Genomic DNA, 25,342 nt, shown 5'->3' on the forward strand with positions numbered 1-25,342 from the left:
TACAAATCTCAAGATCGCTCATTCACACTTCTAAGAGACTATTGTTGATTTGCTACACTACAAAGAGACTACTGCTCATTGGGTTATAGCGTCTTACAACAACCTAAAAAACTCAAAGTCAATCACACTATCAAGAGACTGCTGTTGATTGGATAATAACATCTAACAACAACCTACAAAACTCAAAGTCACTCAATCATACTTTCAAGAGACAATTGTTGGTTCGCTTATAACATCAAACAACAACAAACAAAACTCAAGGTCAATCACACTTGTAAAAGACTTTTGATTGGCTTACAATATCTAAAAACAACATACAAAGCTCAAGGTCAATCAAACTATAAAAAAAAATACTGTTGATTGGCTAATAACCTCTCAAAACAACCTATAGGACTCAAGGTCAATCACACTACCAAAAGACTATTGTTGATTTGTTAAAAAAATCGAGCAACAACCTTCAAAGCTCAAGGTCAATCACACTGAAAAGAGACTACTGTTGATTGGCTTATAACATCTTACAACAACCTACAAAACTCAAGGTCAATCACACTACAAAGAGACTACTGTTGATTTGATTGTGGCATCTAACAACAACCTACAAAACTCAAGGTCAATCACACTACAAAAAGACTACTGTTGATTGGCTTATAACATCTTACAACAACCTACAAAACTCAAGGTCAATCACACTACAAAGAGACTACTGTTGATTGGCTTATAACATCTTACAACAACCTACAAAACTCAAGGTCAATCACACTACAAAAAGACTACTGTTGATTGGCTTATAATATCTTACAACAACCTACAAAAGTCAAGGTCAATCACACTACAAAGAGACAACTGTTGATTTGATTGTAGCATCTAACAACAACCTAAAAAACTCAAGGTCAACCACAATCTCAAGAGACTTCTGTTGATTGGCTAATAAAATCTAGCAACCAGATGCTCCAACATTGACCAACAAACCTCAAGGTCAATCAGACTACCAATAGACAACTGGTGAAATATACAATTAAATATACAATGGAAGACTAGAACAGTATTTGAAATTTTAATATTTTCTACAAAACATATTTTAAACTGTGTATACATTTTATATTTTCATTCTAAGATTACATGTAGCTTTAATCTACACTATACATATATGAAACTTAATACAAATAAACTTTGTGTCTGAACTAAACATTCTAGACAGTTTTTTTCAAACAAGTTTTTAACCAGTTTCTAAACCTTGGTTATTTTTAAAAAGGTGACCTTATTGCATGCCCAAAATTTAAACTCCGGAGAAACATTAGAATTTTGCAATTGCAATAATTTAATGGATGTGTTGTTTTTGTTGAAAAAAATGTTTTGTTTTCAAGCTTGCACCGAAACAATATTTGTTCAAGAAAAATACATTTATGTCCATTAAGATTTTTAAAGGTTTTAACTGTAACCATTAGAAAACCTTTTTAGGATTTGGGTATAGAATAGTTTCATTTCAAGTTTGAAATATGAGGAATTTCTCTTTTTGGAAGATAAGGGATATTTTTAATCTTAAATATGAAACATCTTGATAATCTTCAGGGCCCCTGGGGATATCTGATTCAAGAAATGAAATTGATTTTAGATTTTTTTCTTCCTTAAACATCTGACAAAAATTGAAAACTTCACTTTAAAATCTTTATATGAATTAATGATCCAAAATTAGATTCTACAACTCCTTTACAGTATTCACAATCTTGTACAAAAAAGTCACAAATTATTATAAATCCCTCTAAAAATTATTTGTTTCACTTTTTCTTTACACTGAAGTAGCTATTATTGTCCCATACTCTGTTGTGACGGTATAAATCAAAAGCTCTAAAATGACTAGCTGTAGATAAGGATTCTGATGGAGTTGATAGACCAGGAAGTGAAAACTCTCCTTGTTCTTTTTGTAACTCTGCAGTGAAGAATTCCATCAAATCTGGTTCATTGGAATGTTTCATTGTCTGTAAAAATAAATTATTTGATAAATAGAGCAAATGATAGGATCATTTAAATTCATCTATACTGTTAGGTGGTTTCCACCAGTGTAACAGGCTCTGAATTAGTTTTCCAGAGCACCTGAGATCACTGTCATATTTTGGTGAGGTCAATATTGATCAGTCTTTAGTTTTTTTATGCGGTGTTTTGTGTACACTCGTTTGTCTTCTGGTTGTTTTTAATTGTTTGATATGAGATTATCAGTTTGTTTTAGAGTTGTGACTTTGTAATCTTTCGCTCCCTTTCAGAGTCATGTAATTACTATTTTGATAGCTACAGATATACAACTTTTATACCATATTTTATTTTGGTACATACATTTTGTATGCTGCATTTGAATATTTCAAAAGTTTACTAATTTTTTTTTACTTGTGGGTGTTTCTCATACAATATATTTCAAGCTAGATTGCTATTGTGCTAATGTGAATGAAGCCACCAAACACAAACAAAAAACCTTTTGACATTTCAGGACTTTATTATGGTTGTCTTTTCTGTGACTGTTAAATTTGATAATAACTAGTACTGTTCTAGATTCAGGACATCTTAGACATTAAAGTATAGAATCTTTGTTAAAGACATTGTTGACAGCTCTGAGACTTTTGTATTCCTCTGACATATAGTATATATAATACACAAATCTCCTTTTTTTTCATATTTATCTCAAATCAATTAAGTTATTCCCATTACAACATACCTGAGATTTGGGCCTGCTTGTTTTACTAGATACTTTGCTAGATTTAGTCTGCTCTACTTGATTACATAAGTCCTCCACAGGAATCTCCAGGCTTACCAATCCACTATACATGCTGTCTTTTGTGTTCAATTTTGATGTAGCCTGTCAAATACAAAGAAAGTGCTGGTCAAAAATGTATATAATTACCTGCTTTAAATTAATGTTGTCAACATTTTTTTATTACTGTGGATTCATTAATATTCGTTGGATATCAATTTTCGTGAACCACGAATTCAAATGTCCAACGAATAGCATATTTTGAATAGGCTTTGTATACATACAGTGATTCATAAAACCACGAAATCAAATATCCACGAATATGCAAGTTTTCAGCAATCCACGAAAATTGATATCCACGAAAATAAATGAATTCACAGTATGTAACAAATACAATTGAGTTAATTTAAAGCATATAGATTATGTAACAATTTTTTTTAAACTTTTTTTTTTATATTTTCCCAACTGATCAATCCTTCTATATATATAGATAAAAGGATTTTATGTTGGATGTTCAATTAGTGTTTGCAAAAAAATTCTAAATATACATATATTTATAATCTTAAGATATTCCATTAAAAAATATCAACGACTAAACATGCACAATGTATAAAAACATTGATCTTTCACCCTACAAATTGAAGGCCCACAAACATGACAAATACAGTACTTCTTGGGATACAATATTATTTTTGTACATGCAATTTTTCTGGTTTTATTGGGTTTCATGGCTGATGCATTGTTTTCATGGTTTTGTATACCATACATTTCTTTAATTTAAATTCAATTTTTAAGAAAACCTTCTTTTTGATATTGTATGACAAAATAAACATGATAATTAACTGAATTAAGTAATCATCTTAACCCATTTGTATGACATCTTTTTAGTATAAAATTAATAACAAAATTAAACAAACATGTATCTATATAACTTATTACCTTTTCTGTTATTTCTGTTTTCTTTGTATCAGACAGTTGTAATTTCTTCTCTAAAGCTTTCGCTACATCAATTTCACTGTCTTTTATCTGCTGTAGTTCTGTTCGCATCCTAAGAGTACTGTTGTACTCAGGCCTTTTAAACACATGTTCATATTCTGAGGTGTCTGGCATACCGTCCGAAAATGGATAATTATAGTCTGATAAAGGAGGCTGGCCTGCCGTCTCTCTTTTAACTTTAACTTTGCGTTTTGGGGCAGATTCTCCTTGACCCTTTATATGTACCTGTTCTTTCTCAGAGTTGGAAGAAGAATCTGGTTTCCTAATGTCTTTATGTTTTGATCTGGTTTCCTGAGTTTTATGATTTTGTATATGGCAGACAGGTCTGGTATCAGTTTGTTCATTGTATATAACTTCAGGTAACACTGAGGTTTGTTCATGTTTACTAACAGTATTTGTTTGATCCTGATTTGTTGATTTTTTATCAAAATGATCGGCTAATTTCATTTCCTTTGATTGGTCACTGCCATGTAGAGGAACATAAACAGTTTTATTATTCACCTTATTTACTGTATATTGAGTTGGTTTATTTTGAGATTTGTTTTCACTTTTAGACAAGGAATCAATGAGATCCTTAGCATTATCATCACTATACGATGCTGGTTTGTATGGCTTTCCTGGACGACATCTTGAAAACAGAAACGAAGAATCCTGATCCCCACCCTCACTTGATCCTTTAGAGTCATCCAATTCAAATCTTACCCTGTGTTGACCCTTGAACTTTCCATCTTCACAAACCCCATTTCTTAAATTACTTTTATGTTCTTTGTCATTGGTTTCTAAGGCTTTTTCTGGGGTCAAGGTCAAGTCCAAATCAGGGTCAATTAAAGTGTTCCTGCTAACTTTGGTTGGCACAGGGGCATTGAATTGTCTTCCTTGTAGATTGTTAAATTTCCCTGCTGATGATTTTTCAGGAGTTATACAAAGATCTGGATCTGGTCCAACCAAATTGGCAGCTGTTTTCCATGATGGGACAGGAACTCTGTATAGGGGTAAGGAATCTTCTGAGCTCTGCGATGTATCCCATCCTGGTGGAGGGAAACGACAGTGTGCCTTGTCACTAAGATTTAATAGTTCATACTGTGAAACAGCTCCATGACCTTTCTCAGGGGCCCTTGTTGTAGGAAATCTGTGTGGAAGAGGTTCTGTAGCTTGACAAATGAAATGTGTTGCCATTTTACAACAAGATCTTCATTTTATCCTGTAAAAAATTAAAAGAGAAAAATTACACATCTTTCTTTTTCTTTACAAAAAATAAAAAGACTATTGAAAAAGGAAGTATCATTAAATATTTCATTCTAGTCTTATCTATACTAAATAAGTGCTCAAAAGTTATTAATGGGGTGTGTACATACATGCATAAAGGAAAATAAACTAATATCAGATAGTGTAAACTAATTTTGGGATGTATGGACAAATAGATATAGTCATGATAGTAGATCATCATGATCATAGTATAATGTTAGAGTAAAATTTCACTTTTGGAGACTGTAAAATAATATTTAGCACCTAACTCATGTTAAATGTCAGTTTGGTATGCATGGTATAGTTAAGATGTATGGTTAAGTTAGCATACTTTCAAGAGAGTTATCTCTCCTTATCTAATTATTATTTTATATATATATATATACAAATTGCAGTCCGTATTTGAATTGTTTATTATTTGATTTGTTCTCTTGATTATTTGTGACTATAGAAATACATGTGTTTGAAAAATAGAACATTATTAATTTGAAAAATAGTTTTACCATTTATGCCAGAGTAAAGCATAAAACTGGGTAAAATTTGACAGACCTGAAATTTCAATATGTTAATATAACAAGCTTTCAGAGTATGAATATGGTGATTAATACTTTACCACCCATATACGCTTTTTACGGTTATCCCCTTACACCGTGTATACGCTTTTTACGCCTATCCCTTTCCCCCGCAACTACGCTTTCCTACGCTTTTCATGTATCTTGTCTTCAAAACGTTAATGTAAAAATTTAACATACAAATAAATGTTGTGACATTTAAAATTCCATAAATGAGACAATTGCCAGTGCTTATCGTAGGAAATGGGCGGTAATTATACACTTAATCGATGAATATTCATGAGATTCTCACATGTACACAAATGTAATAACAGGCGACAATAACAAATATGGCGGCCTCCGGCAGGCCGAGTGTATGGGATGTTTAAGAACAAATCGTGTCTGGACCAGCCCTTCAAAATAAATCAGACGACGAAAGTATTGAAGGTGAGGATAACGGGAATGTATCTGATATAGATGAACCGTTGGTTAGCGAGGAGGAAGTTGATATTGAGGATGAAATCGTGTATAGGATCAGGAGGATGGAAATGATGATACTGGCATGAATGAGATAATATGGAGCGAGGCCAATCAAGATATATAAATGTTCGACAGTTTAACGAACGTACCGGACCTCAAGTATTATTGAATGCTGATGTTAGTGAACTGGCACAGACATGATAAGTAAACATGCCCAGGAGACCAACCTAAATGCAACACGCAAACAGCAGCTAGCCAGACGTAATGACACAAAAGTTTTCCTGGATAGACTTAATATGTAAGGCAATTTGAGGTGGTCAAATCAAAAAATCACTGGGGGCGTCTTTTTACCACAGAACACCACAGAATACCACAGAATACTCAGAATATACCACAGAACTCCACAAATCACAATAAAACTACTGAAATATACAACAGAAGTTACAGGACATCAAAATTCCTTTATGTCAAGACAAGACAAGTTTATTAATACACTATGAATTGCAAATCTGATAATACAGAATCATGTTATTTCTTTCACTTAGGTTACACTAATCACATGACAATTGCCAGGATAAGATAAACATTATCATACTTTTTTTTGTTACATTGTACTTGGCATATTTTTTTACATTTGAAATTTAAAATAAGCATTTAAAAATTAAAATGTTTTTCAAGAGCAAAAAAAATTACTGCACGGTTTTCACAGTCACTTTTATTTATTGAATATATTTAACTGATCATTTAAAAGTGTTATTATCTCTTTTGTTTTACAATATATATTTTGGTGATATTGGGAAATCTGTGAGATTATTAAATATGATATTTAACAATAAAAACCTATATATAAAAAAAACATGATCTTCTACAATGAAAACCTGAGCTGACGGATTTTACCAGCAAATAATACTCTATGAATGATATTGATCTGAATCAGTTGAATTCAGATATATGCAAGATTAATAAAATTGAGAAAGGAAATGGGGAATGTGTCAAGGAGACAACAACCCAACCATAGAAAAGACAACAGCAGAAGGTCACCAATAGGTTAAAATTAAAATAATACAAGACTAACAAAGGCCAAAGGATCCTGAATATTTCATATGAAAATATATATGATATAACCTGTAGTTTTCTACAAAATGTTGATTTGACAGATTTTAATGGTGCCAATCACGCTATGAATTATATTGACTTTATTCGCAGAAAGAGCCAATTATACTTCTCATATTTAACTATTTTTTTCTGTTAAATTAATAAACCTATAATACTAATTTAAACTTTTGGAACTAAAATCAGCTCACATTTTAATCTTTCATTCTATTTGTTATAAAAATTGTATTTTTGGAATTATTTGACAATACTCATGATAATAAGAACAGGATTGATTGATTGTTGGTTGCTTTACACTAGCACAAAAAGGCTATATCGCGGTGATATAAGAACAGGAAGACTGCTTGCTATCATCATTCTATTTTTTAATTGCCAACTGATTGAATAAGGTAATTCAATTAAATGTATTTTATTTCTCAGGTGTGAAAATATTACATGTTAATTGGCTAGATTGGTGATTACAAAAAGTGTCAAAATTAGTTAATCTAATTAAAGTATGGTACTTTAATTGTGCAGGTGAACTTGCTAAGGTCAACATTAATTTTGGACTAAACAAGAATGTGTCCATAGTACACTGATGCCCCACTTGCACTATCATTTTCTATGTTCAGTGGACCGTGAAAATGGGGTCAAAACTTTAATTTGGCATTAAAATTAAAAAGATCATATCATAGGAAACATGTGTACTAAGTTTCAAGTTGATGTAACTTTAACTTCATGAAAACTACCTTGACCAAAAACTTTAACCTGAACTTTGCACTATCATTTTCTATGTTCAGTGGACCATGAAATTGGGGTCAAAACTATAATTTGGTATGAAAATTAAAAATATCATATCATGGGGAACATGTGTACTAAGTTTCAAGTTGATTGGACTTCAACTTCTTTAAAAACTACCTTGACCAAAAACTTTAACCTGAAACGGACTCACAGACAGACGCACAGACGGACGGAAAAACAAACGGAGACACAGACCAGAAAACATAACGCCCTCTACTATCGTAGGTGGGGCATAAAAATACAGAAACTATATATGTAAATATTGTACATGGACCTGTATTTTTCACTTTAAAGTTCCAGTTCAAAATTTTAAATGCATACAAAAAATTTGGTAAAAATCCGAAATATTGCCAATAATTGAGGAAGATACCCATACAACCTAATCATGCTAATGTTCAGTGACAAGACACTTGAACTTTTTGACAATCAAGAGACACACTTATTATATACATGTATGTTATTAGTGCACTCAAATATTTAATACTGTCGGTTTTAAAAAACTTCAGAATTTTTTTTGAAAGTATTTGATTATTTGTTGTACTTATCATTATCTTAACATAAAATTAATAAAAAAAAAAAGGGAAAAAAAACCTGACAAACTTAATAAATATGGCTCTCCACGGTTAGTTCGGTCATATTGGATAGGGGGCAGTTTTCATAATGGAGGTAAAAATGGTGTGAAAAATACAGAAAACATATATATATATCATTAAAACAGAGCAGTTGCTTAGAAACATGCATAGAATTCCCCCACTTTCATACTATTTCTACCTCTTTCAAAAAAATCTGCCCCCTATCCAATACAGCCAAACTAACTAAAGCCCTATTATGATCCCAATTACAAATGTATATAGGCCTAGGTCATTCAGTTGGGGGCTTGGCCATAGTCATGATAGTGAGTGTTGTCTCTTAATAAAAAAAAATATTTGAATAATATATGTCAAATTACAAAAAGAATTATTAATACATTAACTTGATAATAATGTTTGAGGCATTAAATTTTGAAGTTCTGCAGTACATTTTGAGTGTTCAGTGGTATATATTCTGTGGTAAAATGACACTCCAGAAAATTGCTCCAGACTCAGAATCAAGAAGGGTTTTATATTATAATTAAGTAAACAAAAATCTATCTAAAAGCTATCTTATTAACGAATGATAGATTTGGGATATATACATGTATATCACTTGAAACCAGGTTCCATTTTTTTTTAAGATATAAATCAGTGTATGTAATACATGTATATAAAGTAGTTGCCCTTGTATTCAAATCAATTTCTAAATCTGTTTACAAATATTTTATATACTAATGACATTTTGGATTAAAAATTATTTAAACAATACATTTATACAAGTGCAATAAGATATACAAGTCTGTGCCTGCAACAAAGATCCACAGCAAAATTCGCCTACGTCAAAAATACCTTATCGCCTTAAGAACGCTTTAAATTAAAATAAAACTATGTTCCCTTTTTGTATAACACTACAGTAGATTCTTACATTCAACATATTAAACAGGAAAGATATTTGAATATGTAAACCGATAAGCAACAGTCGCCATCTGTAAACAAAACATGGTAATAATCTCTGAACAGATTGTAAATTCTTAATACAACTTCAGATAATGCTAAATACCAAACAAATATATTTATACGATAAGAACGCTATGAACTATAAAACTGAATTTGCTTTCAGGTCTATAATTTCCACAAAAAAGAATCATGCTTTCGAATCTTGTAGTGATACTAATGCTATTTAATTAAAACCTTTAACTCTGTCTTAGCTTGTAAAAAGCTTTTATTTGGTACGTTGTTGTATCTACGATGTTTGTGGTATTTTGTTGTATTATTTATGATTTTCAGGAGAATTGTCTTATGGATAACTTTGACCAAAAGTTCAAGGTTACAGGAAACGACAAGTGCGCTTGAACGGAATTACATAAACTACATGTAAATCTTCAAAATAGAAATGGCTAGTTCGGCAGTGGTCAAGATAGCTCCAGTAAAAAGAGCCTTATTGCAATTAATTCAGGTATTATTTTATGAATTTCGATATTGACTTGTTTATTTGGACTAACAGAAATAGCTCACAAAAGTAGAAAACTGTTCATTGACATTGAAACTGATTGACATAATTTGTAGGTTTCATAACAATAATTTACTATCAATGTCAAATCGGAGAATATACAAACAAATTATGCATTCGTAATATATCATCATACAAAATGTATATAAATTTAATATAGGTTCAATCTGAAGAGCTGAACTATTGTAAAAAATAAATTCTTGTTTATGTAATTGGCATTTTCATACATCACTGTTTATGTTATGTAAGCAAGTTTAATGATATATAATTTCAATTTTCATTATTTTATTATTGGGTACCCAGAGCAGTCTGCACCAAAAACTTTTGATGGTACTAGTCCACTGGACTAGTAGCTTAAAAAATTTACTAGTCCTCGATTATTTCCAGTAGTCCGACACCGGTGAGGGTCGCGCAGCGACCCGAACCACCTAGGGGGGTTTGGGGGCATGCCCCCCCATAAAAATTTTGAAATCTTAGATGCAAAATCCTGCATTTTGAGCATACCTGAAAGGGTTTTAAGCTGTTTGAAAATTATTTTTTTTAGCTAATTTTAAGGATTTTACATTTGCAAAAAATCATTAAACAAGAAAAACTTGTGACACTAATTATTTTTTGTCATGTGTTCTGTCCATAAATGATAATAAAAACAATTTCAGAGTTTTCAAGTTTTATTCCTCATAATCTTCAAGCCTGAAGTTGGAAGTCCCTTTAGCAAAGTTGTTATTTTTTTTATTGTCTTTGCAATATGTACAAAACATAACACTAACAGTCTCAGATGACTTTTCATCGTACTGCAACCACAGACGGTCGGTTTTCCAATGGGGTTGAAACCCTCTGGTCCTGGTGACCTCGTACTTTTTTTTTTGTTCCGTTACATCATCATCTGTTCTTTTTCTTTTAAAAGCCTTTCCTGGCTTTGCCCCGGCTGTCCATTGAAGCATATTTACGTTTTACGTTTTCCTATGTTCACATGGTCTACGGTCTGTCTAATTACCAAAAAGATCGAAGTGTACCAACACGGTGTTGTTAAGATAACTCATAATGACATAAATCTATTTAAACTCTTTAATGATTATGTGAATTAAACTAAAACATTTTGTTTTATCATTAAAGATATGAAATTAATCGGGGGAAAACATGATAGTCTTTTCGTTTTATAAACAATTGCCTTCATTATAGTGTCCGTGTTGGTCCACTTTATATTGGTTATCAGACAGATCGGAATACCGGAACAAGCGACTGGTTTTCGTTTCTGTTTCACTTCCTCGGGATAAATGTATAATTATCGATCTCGATAGACTTCGTACACATTAACTTGACGATCTTTTCTGTAATACTTTGAACTAAATTTGAAGTCCAAAATACCTTTAAATTTTTAAATAACATAGAGAGGACGTTATATTTCTTACTAGTCCGGTCGGGCTAGCGATAAATAAAGTTTACTAGTCCGAGCTGAAAATTACTAGTCTGGGGCATCGGGCTAGTGGTTAAGGTCGCAGACTGCCAGAGTACATGAAAGAGATAACATTAACTTTGCGTTTACAAATTTTACTTCATTACTTGTATCACAGTATATATTGTCATTGTTATTGGTAACAGCTGATCAGAGTTTTATATAGATCATTCCAGTATAATTTTGTCTTCCAGTAATCGGCAGTACATACATGTGTCTTGTGTACAATTTGTGAACAAGTTGGTAATAAATATGTTCGTTTGAATGGTTTTACATTTGTCATTATACAGCCTTTTATAGCTGATTATCAGGGATTGTGCTGGGCTTAGCATACATTGTGTATTATGCAAATTGTGATATTTTATTTCTGGCAACAAAATAAAGTTGCTGACATACATGACATAGTCATGATGGATCAACTTTACATTTTTTATGATGAATATTTCTTTTGTCTTACAGGCAAGATGTGCACAGACAGCTGCAGCAACAGAGGTTGCCCCAAGAATGAAGAAATTCTCCATCTACAGATTTGTAAGTTGGAACAGCCATGTACAACTATTACAATGAATACATTTTGTATCATGTGTATCTCTAAATTACTTATCTACATATATACATATTCATTTGTACATGTACCTACATAACAGAAGTCAGATATCATTGATCCTGACAGTGCAAAATTGGAAGATGGAGAAATGATAATGCACTGATCATGCTGATAGAATAAGAAAAAGAAATTTTGATATATATGTAAAGATTTTCACAGTATGGAAGTCATGTTAGGATATTTTGTGCAATGCAATATATATACTCATGATCACCTAAATTCATTTCAGTATATTTTTTAGTTTCTTCTTTAAAAACAATTGGTCTTTTTATAAAAATTGGAACAATCAAAATTTTTGTCAATTATTTATATTATTTATGACACATCAAGTACACTGTACATTAATAATGAAAGGGCTAAGGTGTTAGAATACAAGAAAATTACCAAAATGCCTTAAAACAGTTTTGCTTTATAAGAAAATATCTAGACCGTCATGTTTTAATCATGTTTATGGAAGATCAATCAGTTGTTTACTTTTACAGAACCCAGAAAAGCAAGGTGACAAACCCAAAGTACAGACATATGAACTGGATCTAAACAAGTAAGTTTTTAAAGGTTACACAGTCAACTACATACATGCAGGGTTCTCACTAAGGCGAGTCCATGAGTCCTGGACTCATGAAAATCTGTCTGGACTCACCATTTTCAAAATTGGTGAGTCCAAAGATGCATCAAGATTGATATATATTTTGTATATTTATAAACTGAACACACAAATCATCATTTAATAGCAAAAGTTTACAGCAGATTCCATTAAGTGTGTGGCCAAAGGTAATATCTTTGGTTAACTTGCTTGTTAGCTGAACCGTGAAGTCATTGTTTGGTTATGTAAACTACCCTACTTTAAGAATAGACTAGTCCGACAGAAAACTGATCGATCTGTCTGTCGGACTATGCTTCTTCGAAAGGAGGGTAGTACACCTGATCTAATAATGACTTAACAATTCAGCTAACAAGCAAGCTAACCAAATATATTACCTTTCGCTACACACTCAATGGAATCTGCTGTAAAATAAATCTGAATTTGATGTCAATTCATTGCTCTATTAGGTAATGCCTAACAGAGACTTAAATGGTGAATTATCTTGCAATAAAATATCTTATTTTTACTTTTGGACTCATCATAGCCAAACATGATGAGTCCCTTAACTCCCCATCTAAATTCCTTATCGAGAACCCTGTACATGGTTTATCTAAAGACCTTGACTTTACCTACAAGACTCTCAGTTATATGGTAAACTGCTATAAAATTAACCTGTGTTTTAAACACTAAACCAGGGTTGGCAAAGTATTACCCGGGTGGGAAAACCCGGTTTTTCCCGGGCTGGGCAATACTCCCAGAAATGAGGAATACTGGGCATTACTGGGCAATATGATTTTTATACGTCCGCAAAATATTGCTATCACGTTGTCGTCGTCGTCGTCGTCCGAATACTTTTAGTTTTCGCACTCTAACTTTAGTAAAAGTGAATAGAAATCTATGAAATTTTAACACAAGGTTTATGACCACAAAAGGAAGGCTGGTATTGATTTTGGGAGTTTTGGTCCCAACATTTTAGGAATTAAGGGCCAAAAAGGGCCCAAATAAGCATTTTCTTTGTTTTCGCACTATAACTTTAGTTTAAGTTAATAGAAATCTATGAAATTTTGACACAAGGTTTATGACCACAAAAGAAAGGTTGGTATTGATTTTGGGAGTTTTGATTCCAACAGTTTAGGAATAAGGGGCCAAAAAAGGGCCCAAATAAGCATTATTCTTGGTTTTCCCACAATTACTTTAGTGTAAGTAAATAGAAATCAATGAAATTTAAACACAATGTTTATGACCACAAAAGGAAGGTTGGTATTGATTTTGGGAGTTTTGGTCCCAACAGTTTAGGAATAAGGGGCCCAAAGGGTCCAAAATTAAACTTTGTTTGATTTTATCCAAAATTGAATAATTGAAATTCCTTGATATGCCGAATCTAACTGTGTATGTAGATTCTTAATTTTTGGTCCCGTTTTCAAATTGGTCTACATTAAGGTTCAAAGGGTCCAAAATAAAACTTAGTTTGATTTTGACAAAAATTGAATCAGTTGGGTTCTTTGATATGCTGAATTTAAAAATGTACTTAGATTTTTTAATGTTGGCCCAGTTTTCAAGTTGGTCCAAATCGGGGTCCAAAATTAAACTTTGTTTGATTTCATCAAAAATTGAATAAATGGGGTTCTTTGAAATGCCAAATCTAACTGTGTATGTTGATTCTTCATTTTTGGTCCTGTTTTCAAATTGGTCTACATTAAAGTCCAAAGGGTCCAAAATTAAACTTAGTTTGATTTTAACAAAAATTAAATTCTTGGGCTTCTTTGATATGCTTTATCTAAACATGTACTTTGATTTTTGATTATGGGCCCAGTTTTCAAGTTGGTCCAAATCAGGATTCAAAATTATTACATTAAGTATTCTGGAATAGCAAGAAATTTTCAATTGCACAGTATTGCACAATAGCAAGAAATATCAAATTGCAGAGTATTGTGCAATAGCAATTATTTTTTTCAATTGGAGTTATCTTTCTTTGTATAGAATAGTAGTTGAATCAACTTTAATCATTGTTTTATACAATATACAATGTATTTTCATTTTTACTACCAACTGATAAATTAAAACAATCTTTACCATTCAGTGATAACAAGCACTTTTTATAACATTTTAATATTGTATGATGTATTTAAATGAGCAGTTATTGTTGCAAACTTCATTAGAAATTTGAATTGAAATCAGTACATTATAACTTTAGTATAAGTGAATAGAAATCTATGAAATTTAAACACAAGGTTTATGACCATAAAAGGAAGGTTGGTATTGATTTTGGGAGTTTTGGTCCCAACAGTTTAGGAATTTTGGGCCCAAAGGGTCCAAAATTAAACTTTGTTTGATTTTGACAAAAATTGAATCCTTGGGGTTCTTTGATATGCTGAATCTAAAAATGTACTTAGATTTTTAATTATTGGTCCAGTTTTCAAGTTGGTCTACACTAAGGTCCAAAGGGTCCAAAATCATAATGTGACATAAACCTATGTTGTGTCAACTATTTAATCACAATCCACATTTAAAGCTGTATCAAACTTAAAAGTTGTGTCCATACTTGTCCCATCTGTTCAGGGTTCTACATCTGCGGTCGTATAATGCTGCGCCCTGCGAAGCAACTGGTTCTTGGTTTTCGCACCATAGCGTTAGTATAAGTAAATAGAAATCTATGAAATTTAAACACAAGGTTTATGACTATAAAAGGAAGGTTGGTATTGATTTTGGGAGTTTTGGTCCCAACAGTTAAGGAAAAAGGGGCCCAAAGGATCCAAAATTAAACTTTGTTTGATTTCATCAAAATTGAATAATTGGGGTTCTTTAATATGCCGAATCTAACTGTGTATGTAGATTCTTAATTTTTGGTCCCGTTTTCAAATTGGTTTACATTAAGGTCCAAAGGGTCCAAAATTAAACTTAGTTTGATTTTAACAAAAATTGAAACCTTGGGGTTCTTTGATATGCTGAATCTAAAAATGTACTTAGATTTTTGATTTTTGGCCCAGTTTTCAAGTTGGCCCAAATTGAGGTCCAAAATTAAACATTGTTTGATTTCATCAAAAATTGAATAATTGGGGTTCTTTGATATGCCAAATCTAACTGTGTATGTAGATTCTTAATTTTTGGTCCAGTTTTAAAATTGGTCTAAATTAAAGTGCAAAGGGTCCAAAATTAAACTAAGTTTGATTTTAACAAAAATTAAATTCTTGGGCCTCTTTGATATGCTGAATCTAAACATGTACTTAGATTTTTGATTATGGGCCCAGTTTTCAAGTTGGTCCAAATCAGGATCTAAAATTATTATATTAAGTATTGTGCAATAGCAAGTCTTTTCAATTGCACAGTATTGTGCAATGGCAAGAAATATCTAATTTCACAATATTGTGAAATAGCAAATTTTTTTTAATTAAGAGTTATCTTTCTTTGTCCAGTATAGTAAGCAAGACATATCTGCAAGATTTTTTTTTAATTGGAGTTATCTTTCTTTGTCCAGAATCAACTTAAATCTTTGTTATATACAATATACAATGTATATTCACTTTTTACTACCAACTGATAAATTTAAATAATCTTTACCATTCAGTGATAACAAGCAGTTTTTTTACATCTTAATATTTTATGATGTATTTAAATGAGTAGTAATTGTTGCAAACTCCATTAGAATATTTTAATTGAAATTAGTTTTGGAATAAGGGAAAGGGAGATGTGATTAAAAAATTGGGTTCAATTTTTCTCATTTGAAATTTCATAAATAAAAAGAAAATTTCTTCAAACATTTTTTTGAGAGGATTAATATTCAACAGCATAGTGAATTGCTCTAAGAGAAAACAAAAATTTTAAGTTCATTTGAATACATTCATTCTGTGTCAGAAACCTATGCTGTGTCAACTATTTAATCACAATCCAAATTTAGAGCGGAATCCAGCTTGAATGTTGTGTCCATACTTGCCCCAACCGTTCAGGGTTCAACCTCTGCGGTCGTATAAAGCTACGCCCTGCGGAGCATCTGGTTTAAGCTTATTTCAATATAGAATAGTAAAGTCCTGGTGTAGTTTCATAGTATTACAGCTAAATATATACTTTTTATACAGATAACCATTGACAGTCATTTCTTAAAGAATGAAAAATTCAATTTCATTTCCTTCTATGTAGCCGGAATACAAGATTTGCACATTTAAGGAAACCTTGTTAATTACCAAGCATTGTTTCAATAATCCATACTTTGAAAAAAAATATTATTGCAATGTTTAAGTGAATTAAGATAAGATAAGATAAATATGTTTATTGCAATAAGCCCAATTATGCTATAGCACATTTAAATAACAACATTAGCATGTGTAAGCAACATGAATTTTTGTTAAAACATAGGTATAAGGAAATGCAGAGAACAGTCATAATTAACAATATGAACATTTTGTTAATTTAAATGTTATACATTTATACATTTGTCATATTGCTAAATAAACACCCTAAGGGGTCATGCCATTAACACTTATAAAATTGAAAGAACTGATTATTGTTACATAAACAAATCTGCATTCTAATCAGAATAATTACTTACTTATTAGTGACAGTACATATATACATTATTTAAATGTAATTTTTTCTTACATGTAATTGTTAATTCTTAATTTTTAAAAAAAGTATTTTGCTTTATGATTTACAGTTTTACCAATCCAGACAAATAAAAAAGGTTATATAATACATCTTAAATGTATAAAATTTGTGTTTGATCACTGAATCCTCTATAAAATTCAGTCTAGTATTTTATATTACCCAGTATTGCCCAGTATTACCAACTACAACCCAGTAAAACCCGGGTTTTCCCAGTATTTCCCACTGGGCTGGGCAATACTCATAAAACCCGGGTTTTTGCCAACCCTGCACTAAACAAGAAGTAATGATTAGGTTTTTAGCTCACTTTGCCCTTTTCTCATCACTTGGCGTCCGTCGTCGTCTGTCATCGTTAACTTTTACAAAAATCTTCTCCTCTGAAACAACCGGGCCAAATTTAACCAAACTTGTCCACAATCATCATTGGGTTATCTAGTTTTAAAAATGTGTCCGACGACCCGGCCAACCATCCAAGATTGCCGCCATAGCTAAAAATAGAACATAGGGGTAAAATGCAGTTTTTGGCTTATAACTCAAAAACCAAAGCATTTAGAGCAAATCTGACATGGGATAAAATTCTTATTCAGGTCAAGATCTATCTGCCTGAAATTTTCAGATGAATCGGACAACCTGTTGTTAGGTTGCTGCCCCTGAATTGGTAATTTTAAGGAAATTTTGCTGTTTTTGGTTAATATCTTGAATATTATTATAGATAGAGATAAACTGTAAACAGCAATAATGTTCAACATAGAAAGATTTAAAAATAAGTCAACATGACTTAAATAGTCAGTTGACCCCTTTAGGAGTTATTGCCCTTTATAGTCAATTTTTAACCATTTTTCGTAAATCTTAGTAATCTTTTAGAAATATCTTCTCCTCTGAAACTACTAGGCCAAATTTAACCAAACTTGGCCACAATCATCATTGGGGTATCTAGTTTGAAAAAATGTGTCTGGTGACCAGGCCAACCATCCAAGATGGCCGATCTGGCTAAAAATAGAACATAGGGGTAAAGTGCAGTTTTGGCTTATAACTCAAATCCAAAGAACTTAGAGCAAATCTGACAAGGGGTAAAATTGCTATTCAGGTCAAGATCTATTTGCTCTAAATTTTTCAGATGAATCAGACAACCGGTTGTTAGGTTGCTGCCCTTGAATTTGTAAATTTAAGGAAATTTTACTGTTTTTTTTTTAATATTTTGAATATTATTATAGATAGAGATAAACTGTAAACAGCAATATTTTTCAGCTGAGTAAGATTTACAAATAAGTCAACATGACCAAAATGGTCAATTGACTGCCTAAGGAGTTATTGGCCTTTATAGTCAAATTTTAACAATTTTCATAAAATTTGTTAACTTTCACTATCATTTTCCACTGAAACTAACTGGACCAAGTTCATTATAGATACAGATAATTGTAAGCAGCAAGAATGTTTAGTAAAGTAAGATCTACAAACACATCACTATCACCAAAACACAATTTTGTCATGAATCCATCTGTCTCCTTTGTTTAATACTCACATAGACCAAGGTGAATGACACAGGCTCTTTAGAGCCTCTAGTTTGTTTTGTTAGAAAATGTATACATTAAGTTTCAATTTTGAGTCTGATTTTTGACAAAAGCAAAATAGTTTCTTTAAAAAATACCAAATTTTCTGTTATATATAAACCGGTATATATTATACATGTTATATGTAGATGTACGAAGATCTTTGTAAATAGACCCTTATAACAGTAATAATGTTTGGGTAATATTGTGATATATATTTATTTATAGTTTTACCAGCTTTGATAAATGATTATATATTTTAGATGTGGTCCTATGGTTTTGGATGCATTGATCAAGATAAAAGATGAATTGGATCCAACTTTGACCTTTAGAAGGTCATGCAGAGAGGGTATTTGTGGATCATGTTCTATGAACATTGGCGGTGAAAACACACTAGCATGTCTACGGTAAGTAAAAAGATCTTTATTTTCAAATTAAGGACCCCTGAAGGGACAAAAAGACAATTATACACATTATATTCTTATTCATTACATATGAAAATTTATCGCTATTTTGTGCATTTTTCCTTTGATCTTTTTTTGTGATGATTTTTCATATCATGCTACTCGCTTGAGATGGAAAATTATCACTAGAAACTAAGGAGCCACATGGAGATTCTAATGAAATTGACAACGTCGTCATAGGTAAAGTAGCGATAAACCGATCATCATTGGTCATCTCAACTTGATTGCTTTCCTGTTTTTCGCTGTTACTGGCTCAAGCGAGAAAATCAATCTTGTTGCGATAACCAAGAATAATCTAAAAGTACATGGAGATTAAATTAAAATGCAAATAAAGATTACTAAATACAATATATAAATCATCCATAAAAACAGAAGTTTTTCATGTTATGGCCTCATGAATAAAATGAAGTTTTTACTGTGCATTAGTTTGTTTAACATTGATAAGGTTTGCTGGACACAGATTGTTTTTTTGGTGGTTTTTTTCTAACAAAAAAATTAATCTTGTTTTAATTAAGAGAACAATTTATTAAAATAAATGTATATGCAAAAAATCATTTGGTCACAAAAATGTTGATGAAACAACACTTGTTTGAATGATAATTTACAACACCAATCTATCCCTGGATTGCGTATCAAATAATCCTACCCTCTAAGATAGTCTAGGTCTATACCAAGAGATGAATTGTAATGCTGTTATTGAAAATGATTGTCACAGATTGTGTATATATACAAAGACCTAATATTATCATAGTTTTGTTTTTCTTTTCCAGAAAAATAGACCCTAACACCAGTAAAGCTATGAAGATTTATCCCTTGCCACATATGTATGTCATTAAAGATCTTGTTCCAGTAAGTTTGGCACATACATTATGACATTTAAACTTTTTGAGGGCTTTCAATCATGTGTTTTAATGATGATATGACAATGGGTCCCAGATTAAGTAAACATTTGGTCTGACAGAATTGGATAAAAATCTGATATACCTGTATATTTCTGTAATTCTATCCATACATCCAATGATACATTAGTTACATGGTCTAAAAACGACAGTAAGAGATTTCTGAAAGTTAGCATCAATTTCCCTTTTAAGGCTACTCCATTGAAAGATATGTGGGACAGTAGGAAGGGACTTATAAAATATCCCTACAGAATAATAAGAATTATTATTTAGATGAATTTGCATAATGGTAATAGATGCATACTATAAAAATATGAAAAAAATACTTAATATCCAGTGGCAGATCCAGAAATTTTCATCACTGACTGCATAAGAGGGGTTCCACTCCAGTCAGACTTCAGTGATTCTCTATATGAGTAACCAATTTTTTTCCAAAAAGCCCCCCCCCCCCTAAATCCGCCTCTGATATCTAGACAAAATTGAGGACTATTAATTTTTGAATTCATACTTCTTATTAGATAACTAGAACATATGATTAGACACTTAAATAATTTTGCCTTTATTTACAGGATATGAGTAACTTTTATGCCCAGTACAGAGCTATTGAACCCTACCTCAAAAAGAAGGATGGATCAGAGAAAGATATTGGTAAAACACAGTACCTACAGTCAGTAAAGGATAGAGCTAAACTGGTAAGAAATTCTGGCATTTTATTGATATAAACCAGTATTTATTTCCAAGTTTTATATTTAAATTGAAAACACTCTTTTGTTACTAAAAGCTGTCTTTATTCATATAGTGTTGAACTTTTCTTGAATTATCTTCTTTCTTTTTTTTAAAAATCAAATGAGAAAGTATTTGTTAAAAAATATTTTCCTTTTTTGTGAAACACATTTATTTTAAAAAACATGATAAACATCAGGATTGAATTTAAACAGTTTTTTTTTTAAATAACAGTTCATAGTGAAAAGGGAGGGAAAAAAATCAATTTACAGTTCAAAGAATGTTTAGAATTACTTACTCCTTATCAATGTGGCTTGCATGTGCTCTTTATATTTGAAATAAGAAAGACTGACCAAGTAGATTCTTTGGTTTATAATAATCTGTGAATAATTTTACCATCGATGGAACAAATAATCTCCCCTTCAAATCAAATGATCTTCAGCAATAATTATAAGTCTGATTGTGACACATACACACACATGTACCAATTAATAAAGATTTCTTGAATAATTATTTAAGCTTGAAATATTTAAAAAATATCTTGGTGTTTACAATGATGATTTTTTAACCTTGAAAGCATTTCACTTTATGTTTCATTAATTTTGTATTTCAGGATGGTTTATATGAGTGTATATTATGTGCATGCTGTAGTACATCTTGTCCTAGCTACTGGTGGAATTCTGATAAATATCTTGGCCCAGCTGTTCTCATGCAGGCATACAGGTACATGTAATATTGTAGAAACAGAATCTTTTGTGGAATTTTTCCTCAAACTGGATTGTATGCAGAATAATTTGGAGGTTCTGGTTTCAGAAAGAAGTGCTTTATGAATTCATTTTGGATTAATTATTTTAATAACATCCATCCACAAGACAAACAAATAAAGATTTCGACAAAAATTATTAGATTTTAAAGGAGAGGATATATGGTTCTTGATAGATTGAAAGGGGCACTTTATGTTGCTTCTATACAAAATTACAAATATGCTGCCAATGAGGACAAAATGGTTGTGTATTTGATACTGGATATTACCATTTTTGCTTATCAGGAGTTTCTGCCCTTGACATATTGAAAACATATGAATTGACTCTGGCAAGTCACACATATATTCATATTAAAAAATGATGCTAGTTTTATTATACATCTGAATTGAAATTATATTCTAGTAATTTTCATACAGGAAAAGAACAATTTTATAAGCTCTACCCTCTGAGATGATTCATACTATAGTAACTATATACACCTCAAACAAAATAAATCTATAAAACATGTAGAGGCCTAAAACAATCAACAGGTATTTACCTTGAATTTGAATTTTCAGATGACACATCTCCATAATTTCCTATAATATTTTTTTCTTATTTCCCTTTACAGATGGATGATTGATTCCAGAGATGATTTTACCAATGAAAGATTGGCCATGATGGAAGATAAGTTTTCTGTCTACAGATGTCATACAATTATGAACTGTACAAAGACTTGTCCTAAGGTAAAGTACCTCAGTCATGAATAGCACTGGGGCTGAAAAGGGGGAGGGGTGTCATTGGTCTGTGTAAAGATGCAATAGCATAATGAAATATACAAAGACTTGTCCACAGATAAAGTACCTTCACTTCCCAGACCAAAAAAAAATTAAAAATAATTCCTTAAAAAGTATGAAAAAGACATTTTGATAGTCTAGCCCTTAAAATTGTTACAGCTAATTAAAATATTAACCTCTTGTTCTAATGTTCATCTCTTCAGTGAAAAACATATCTTGCCTGATCACCTCTTTAATCTCCTTTCATTTGATGTGTTTGACATTATGATTTTGCTTTTTGATTATGGAATTTCCATTTTAAATTTTCTTAAAGTTCAGTATATTTTGTGATTTTACTCATCTTGTCAGACTGTAGTTATAACCTCATTTCAAAGGTCACCTCTCTTGTAATGTCAGTTTTCTTTAGTTCCATGGCTGACCTTAATGAAATTTAAAAAAAAATACATTCGCATTGGTGAACATAGATTTCAGAAAAATATTTCTGAAATATTGAACTCAGCACATTTATTTAAGGGGCTATTAGGAAATAAAAATTAAAGAAAGACAAATAGACGATGCTAAAACCATACTTATTACGTATAGAGAGGTCAATTGTATGTGTAATATAATGATCAAAAGCAATAGATCTGTATTAGCCTGCTGTAATGCTATTGACAGTATTCATATTTGTACAGGCTTCATCAAATCTAAACAAAAAATATTCTGTCTTTAAGTATAAGCTGTATAATATATTTTCAATAAATTTTGACGAAAGTATTTTAACTTTGACCCTATGACAAAAATAAATAAAATTCAAAAAAATTGACCCAACCATTTTATCAGAAAAATTACACTGGTTATATAGCAGTTTGACAAACACTCATTTTGATCATTGAGCAGCTTAATATTCCCTTACCAACACAACATAAATAAAACGTTGAGCTGATTTTACAGAGTTATCTCCCTGTAGTGTTAGGTACCACTTTAACAATGTATTTTATTTGTATGTTCATCAATTTAAATCTTTTGATTTCAGGGATTGAATCCAGGTCTGGCTATAGGAGAGATCAAGAAGATGTTAGCTCTGTATCAGAGTGAAGCAAAGACAGCCAAAGCTTAAGTAGACATGGCCAAAGATTAATCCAACTTATGATGGATTAAGTCAGATCTTGTGATAGAGTGACATCGTTTTTAAAAAGTTTTCCATCTACTTTTATAATATTTTAGTTGTTATCCTATCTTCTTGTTTTTTGTGTTTAGGACTTTACTATTGGCCTTTTATCATTTGGTTTAAAAGTTATGCTGTTAATAGAAACAGAAAAAGAGAAGAAAAACTAACATATTATGGAATAATAATAATAAAAAAGAATATTGTTAGAATTATATGTATTGTTGTGTGTTAATATCTAATGTCAGATGTAATTTAACACAATCAGAATTCTTGTCTGAAAAAAATGTTTGAATTCAATTTATGAATGTCTTCCTGAAAAGTGAATTTTTATATCTTTATTTTGAATTCTTCCAATCAATGCTGAATGATAGCACATAGAAATCTAATGGTATTTTCTATTCAATTCTACTGCTTACTGCCATAATACTGGAGTAATAAATACAACATAGTAGTAATTAATAATATATGTAATCAAAGCTTTGCTTTAATATTATAAAAACAGCTTTACAAAAAGAAAATATGAAAAATTCTCTTGTAGAAAGAAAAATATCGTTTTGCATTTATATAACTCAGTTAAACACTCTAATTCAATACTTGCACATCATGTTAAAATTGTTGGAAGAGGAATTTAGTTAAATAAACAATTAGAATTAGATTAGCTTTTCTTATCGATATTTGGGTTTTAATTTTAAATGAAAACCATGTATCATGGTTGCAGATAATGCTAAATAATAAAATGATTCTGAGTAACAAAATGAAATCCTTTTATTCTGGCACTCATTTTACTAAAAATCAGTAAGTTATATGTTTTATGGTTTTAAAAAGATTCGTGTATCCTCTGGTTTTGTGAAAACCAAACATTGTATTCTGTTAAATAAGTAATATATGCCTTTAAAGCTTATTTTTGTTTGTTATTTATGCCCATTGGGAAATTTGGACATTTGACATGTACATTTGGTTTTAGTCATTTATAAAAAAAATCTGTGGTTTTTTATTCACCTAAAAAAAGAAGTTTTTTTGCAGTATCTACACGAAACAACTCATAAAAACATCAGATAAAGCTTGAAATAAGGCTGGATAAAATCTGAGTATTTCCCATGACTTTTGTTAGTTTGATCAGTGATGAAAATATTATTGATTTAGTACATACAACATGGAAGATCTAATCAAATGATAAGATTACTGGTGCACTCAAAAATACTGTCATGACATCTCAAGAGATTAGTGTAAACTGATCAAATGATAAGATTTCTGGTGCACTCAAAAATACTGTCATGACATCTCAAGAGATTAGTGTAAACTGATCAAATGATAAGATTACAGGTGCACTCAAAAATACTGTCATGACATCTCAAGAGATTAGTGTAAACTGATCAAATGATAAGATTACTGGTGCACTCAAAAATACTGTCATGACATCTCAAGAGATTAGTGTAAACTGATCAAATGATAAGATTACAGGTGGACTCAAAAATACTGTTATGACATCTCAAGAGATAAGTGTAAACTGATCAAATGATAAGATTACTGGTGCACTCAAAAATACTGTCATGACATCTCAAGAGATTAGTGTAAACTGATCAAATGATAAGATTACAGGTGCACTCAAAATACTGTCATGACATCTCAAAAGATTAGTGTAAACTGATCAAATGATAAGATTACTGGTGCACTCAAAAATACTGTCATGACATCTCAAGAGATTAGTGTAAACTGATCAAATGATAAGATTACTGGTGCACTCAAAAATACTGTCATGACATCTCAAGAGATTAGTGTAAACTGATCAA

At 31.1% G+C, this 25,342-nt stretch overlaps 2 protein-coding genes across 2 annotated transcripts; one reads left to right on the forward strand and one right to left on the reverse strand.

Annotated features, from left to right (window-relative positions):
- Nucleotides 1-1,218: 1,218 nt before the first annotated feature.
- Nucleotides 1,219-9,509, reverse strand: LOC134693354 (uncharacterized). Its single transcript, XM_063554123.1, has 4 exons — nucleotides 9,403-9,509; nucleotides 3,680-4,937; nucleotides 2,705-2,845; nucleotides 1,219-1,976 (listed from the first exon to the last, which is right to left on the reverse strand). Exons 2-4 carry the CDS (start codon nucleotides 4,910-4,912, stop codon nucleotides 1,776-1,778), a joined length of 1,575 nt encoding a protein of 524 aa, XP_063410193.1. The 5' UTR covers nucleotides 4,913-4,937; nucleotides 9,403-9,509; the 3' UTR covers nucleotides 1,219-1,775.
- A 259-nt stretch (nucleotides 9,510-9,768) lies between these two features.
- On the forward strand, nucleotides 9,769-24,453 carry LOC134693358 (succinate dehydrogenase [ubiquinone] iron-sulfur subunit, mitochondrial-like). The gene is made up of 9 exons (XM_063554132.1): nucleotides 9,769-9,933; nucleotides 11,900-11,971; nucleotides 12,530-12,588; nucleotides 19,040-19,183; nucleotides 20,011-20,089; nucleotides 20,709-20,831; nucleotides 21,476-21,585; nucleotides 22,237-22,351; nucleotides 23,418-24,453. Exons 1-9 carry the CDS (start codon nucleotides 9,871-9,873, stop codon nucleotides 23,499-23,501), a joined length of 849 nt encoding a protein of 282 aa, XP_063410202.1. The 5' UTR covers nucleotides 9,769-9,870; the 3' UTR covers nucleotides 23,502-24,453.
- Nucleotides 24,454-25,342: the final 889 nt, after the last annotated feature.

The sequence above is a fragment of the Mytilus trossulus genome, chromosome 12 (genome assembly GCF_036588685.1).
Source record: "Mytilus trossulus isolate FHL-02 chromosome 12, PNRI_Mtr1.1.1.hap1, whole genome shotgun sequence".
Lineage (NCBI taxonomy): Eukaryota > Metazoa > Mollusca > Bivalvia > Mytilida > Mytilidae > Mytilus > Mytilus trossulus.

Excerpts from the sequence above, each read along its gene's own strand:
- LOC134693354 (XM_063554123.1), bottom strand. The coding sequence starts at position 4,912 with ATGGCAACACATTTCATTTGTCAAGCTACAGAACCTCTTCCACACAGA. Across the intron at positions 2,846-3,679 it reads AAACAGAAATAACAGAAAAG|GCTACATCAAAATTGAACAC; the intron begins GTAATAAGTTAT and ends TGTATTTGACAG. Across the intron at positions 1,977-2,704 it reads CAAGCAGGCCCAAATCTCAG|ACAATGAAACATTCCAATGA; the intron begins GTATGTTGTAAT and ends TTATTTTTACAG.
- LOC134693358 (XM_063554132.1), top strand. The coding sequence starts at position 9,871 with ATGGCTAGTTCGGCAGTGGTCAAGATAGCTCCAGTAAAAAGAGCCTTA. Across the intron at positions 19,184-20,010 it reads AACACACTAGCATGTCTACG|AAAAATAGACCCTAACACCA; the intron begins GTAAGTAAAAAG and ends TTTCTTTTCCAG. Across the intron at positions 20,090-20,708 it reads TCATTAAAGATCTTGTTCCA|GATATGAGTAACTTTTATGC; the intron begins GTAAGTTTGGCA and ends CTTTATTTACAG.